Here is a 3811-nt window from a genome sequence, read left to right on the forward strand (position 1 = left end):
CTGTAATGAGATCTGGCGCCCTCCTCTGGCATGCAGGCATATATGGAGGCAGACTGTTGTGTACAAAATAAATAAATCTTTAAAAAAAAAAAAAAAAAGAAAATACATAAATAAACGAGGTGCTGCAGAAGAGGGCACTGGGATTAGGCTATGCTTGCCTTTAAGTTATTCTACATTGTGTAAGGCAGTGGCTTCAGGCTTTGTCTGCCTTGGCTCTAGTGTGAGCACAAAGGAAGACGGCTCTACACACACACACACACACACACACACACACACACACACACACACACACGCACACACACACCATCAGCACCACTCATGAGACCTAGCTTCATAATTTATTCCTCAGTGAAAGGTTGCACTGGAGAGATGGCTCAGTGGTGAAGAGCACTGACTACTCTTCCAGAGGACCAGGGTTCAATTCCTAGAATCCACACGGCAGCTCACACTGTCTGTGACTCTCACGTATGGTGCACGGATATATATGCAGGCAAGGCACATAAAATAAATGACTTTTTAAAAAGTGAAAAGTCCCACCATCTAAATGTATCCAAGCTCAGTAGGTGTATTAAAATCACTTACATATCACCAGGCTGAACCTATTGAATATACTCAGACCTAGAAAGGGTGCCATACCCTCAGCTGGACCCCATAATGAGGAGGACATCTAACACTGTGATGACAAGGTCCCCACCCTGTGTGTGCCTGTCCCCGGGGCTTCAGTTCTCTCAGCTCAGGTCCTCTGCTTATGAAACCTACTCAGATTACCGTTTGTCCGTCAGTTCACCCAAATCCAGCCTTGCATTTTGCCCCTGAGGCTGGACTCAGCCCTGTGACCTGCTGCTTGGTGCTAAAGCAGCAGCGGTAGCTGCCTTCCAGGCTGCATCTCCAGCAGTCCTCTAGCTGGGTCTGTCCTCTGGCTGCGGGGTAACTTTTCAGTAACCTGGTAGCTCTCTCTGTCCCTAGCAAGGCTTCTGAACTCTTGAATTATGCTGGGGCTTCTTTAACTCTTTTGTCGCCACAGCATAACGTACACATGATGTGGAAAGTGTGTCCTAAGAGTTAGTGATTAATACTGAAGTAAAAATACCTGAGCTTGCTAAAAGCCCATTAATCATGTAAATTGTGGCCAATGAAACCGACATAACTTGTTAATTTATTGATTTTCAATAAATTCCAAAGTGTAAATACACCAATATGTTTGTTCATGTTTCTGACACAGGGTACTAAAGACAGAGGGTGAGTCTCGGGAGCAAAATATGAAAGTCATCCAAGATTCCAAATTCCTCCCAAGGGCAACTACAGCCTTTATAGGAGATGCGAGATAAAGGTTAAGTGTCCTTTCCAGTATCTTCTGACCTGACCTAATTTTCCCACCAAGTCCTCTGTTCCCCAACAGCACTGGGTTCCATCTTACTGTGCTTTTTGCCTCTTAAGTTCTCTCCTGTTCTGGAACGTCCTTCCTGGAATGAACGAATTGATGCAAAGTGGCGCTCTGGAGAGAAGAAAACATGAATCAGCCGAGCGCAGCCGCTGTGGAGCTCGGCCTGTGGTTGCTCATGCGTAAAAATGAGGTCATTTTAAGAACCCTGTCCCCCACCCCGAAGGTTGTTACCGGGACCAAAGGACACACCAGTAAAGCATCACATCTTGCTCTAATACTGCGACGCTTGCGCGGGCACAGTAACCTGCTCCGCCCCAAGGGAGCCGCCCCTTGACAGTCTCCCGAAGCTCCTGGCGCCCACAGTGGCGTCCGGGCAGCCACGTCGCTTCCCCCACCCTCCCGACACCAGGGTTCCTCAGACGCTGCCGAGTGTAGGTACCGGGTTTACCGGGCCGCGCCCCACACAGCTTGAGCCCTGCGATTGCTTGATGTGAGTGTCCGTCTACAGAAACCATTGCAGATTGGTCAGATTCGGCGTGGGGGGCGGGCCTCGCAGAGCATAGGGAAGGGCGGGGACCCGGATGTGTGTGGTGGCGGCGGCCGAAGAGCTACTGCGCGGAGCTGAGAGGCCTATGGATGAGGAGGACGCGGCGGCCCCGGTAGGCGGGGATCGGGGGCGGGGTCCCGGAGGCCTCGGTCCCTGCAGATCTCGAGGCGGGGGTCCTGGAAGATGGCTCCGGGCTCAGGGGCGGGGCCGGGGCGCTGGTCACCAGTGTTCCTCCCGCCGCGCACGTTCCCTCGGTGCGGGGCCTGTGGAGACCGGGCGGAGCCGCACTGACAGGTTAAGGCCGGGTGGCCCCTGGGTCTCCCCTGAGTGACCGACGGTGCTGAGGCACCGCCAGGACCCAGCGCGGCTGCTGCTGGTCGGGGCTGAGGCTACCGCGTTCTCGAAGATCCGAGTCTTCAAGTCTGGGGCTCCAGCTTCTACCTGGGTTTAAGTCCTGGCCCAGAGCCCAGAAGGGGAGCCCTGGTGCTGTGCCACAGGTGTCGCCTCAGCTGGAGCATGTGTGGTCTGCAGCTCCCTCGGAACAGTCCAGATGTGCACACTGGTTTCGAACTGAGCTTAGCCTAGGTTTGCTAAGCACCTACTGTGGGGGGGGGGCACGGTGCCAGGTGTTTGGGGGGTGGGAAGAAAAGATTTCTCCATTCTTTTCCCACTTTTAACTCTCTGGAAAATTTTATTCATTCATTCATTTATTGGCCTTGAGGGTTGTCTAAATACCAAGAGAGTCCCATTCCTTTTCAACTTCGCTGCTGCCATTTTGGTGGCTGTCACCCCCTGAACTGCTGTCACACTGCAGTAGGGAATGGGGGTTAATTGTTTGGTTGGTTGGTTGGTTTTTCGAGACAGGGTTTCTCTGTAGCTTTGGGGCCTGGATCACACTGGCCTCGAACTCACAGAGATCCTCCTGCCTCTACCTCCCGAGTGCTGGGATTTAGGCCACCACTGCTTGGCTGATAGGTTCTTTTTTCTTTTGTTTGAAACAAGGCCTCACTTGGCTGGCCTGGCATACACTATGTAGACCAGACTGTTCTAGTACTCAGAGATCCATTTGCCTCTGTCTGGGATTAAAAGTGCTAGAATGATTGCCAGGGCTGTAGTGGCACATGACCTCAATCCCAGCACTCTGGAGGCAGAAGCAGGTGGATTTCTGCAAGTTTGAGGCCAGCCTGGTCTACAGACTGCGTGAGTTCCAGGACAGCCAGGACTAAATGAAGAAATTCTGTCTCAAAATAACAAAAAACCAAAACCAAACCAAAACAAAAGGTGCTGGGATTATGGGCAGGTGAGATGGCTTGGTGGTTAAGAGCACTGGCTTGCTGGACATGGTGGCACACACCTTTCTAGCACTTGGGAGGCAGAGGCAGGCAGATCTCTGCTAGTTCGAGGCCAGCCTGGTCTACAGTGTGAGTTCCAGGACAGGGAGGACTACACAGAGAAACTCTGTCTTGACACACACACACACACACACACACACACACACACACACACACCCCAGAAAAAAAAAAGCACTGCCTTCTCTCCCAGAGGTCCCAGGGTTCAATTCCCAGCACCCACATGGCAACTCACAACTGTCTGCAATTCCAGTTCCAGATGATCTGATGCCCTCTTCTGGTCTCCGAAGGCACCAGGCATATACAGTATGCACAGACATACATGCAGGAAAACACCCATACACAGAAAGATAATAAAAAAATTTAAAAACTGCTCAGATTAAAGACAAGTACCGGGGGCTGGAGAGATGGCTCAGCGGTTAAGAGCACTGCCTGCTTTTCCAAAGGTCCTGAGTTCAATTCCCAGCAACCACATGGTGGCTCACAACCATCTGTAATGAGGTCTGGTGCCCTCTTCTGGCCTGCAGGCAT

General features: G+C 51.8%; 1 protein-coding gene across 1 annotated transcript in view; it reads left to right on the forward strand.

Annotated features, from left to right (window-relative positions):
* The first annotated feature begins 1944 nt into the window (after nt 1–1944).
* Nucleotides 1945–3811, forward strand: part of Spryd3 (SPRY domain containing 3) — an 18274-nt gene continuing 16407 nt past the window's right edge. The window contains exon 1 of the mRNA XM_005353829.3: nt 1945–2043. Coding sequence (XP_005353886.1) covers nt 2021–2043 — 23 coding nt within the window. The 5' untranslated portion in view covers nt 1945–2020. The remainder of the gene's footprint in view (nt 2044–3811) is intronic.

This window comes from Microtus ochrogaster, chromosome 15 (assembly GCF_000317375.1).
Source record: "Microtus ochrogaster isolate Prairie Vole_2 chromosome 15, MicOch1.0, whole genome shotgun sequence".
In the NCBI taxonomy this organism is placed as follows: Eukaryota; Metazoa; Chordata; class Mammalia; order Rodentia; family Cricetidae; genus Microtus; species Microtus ochrogaster.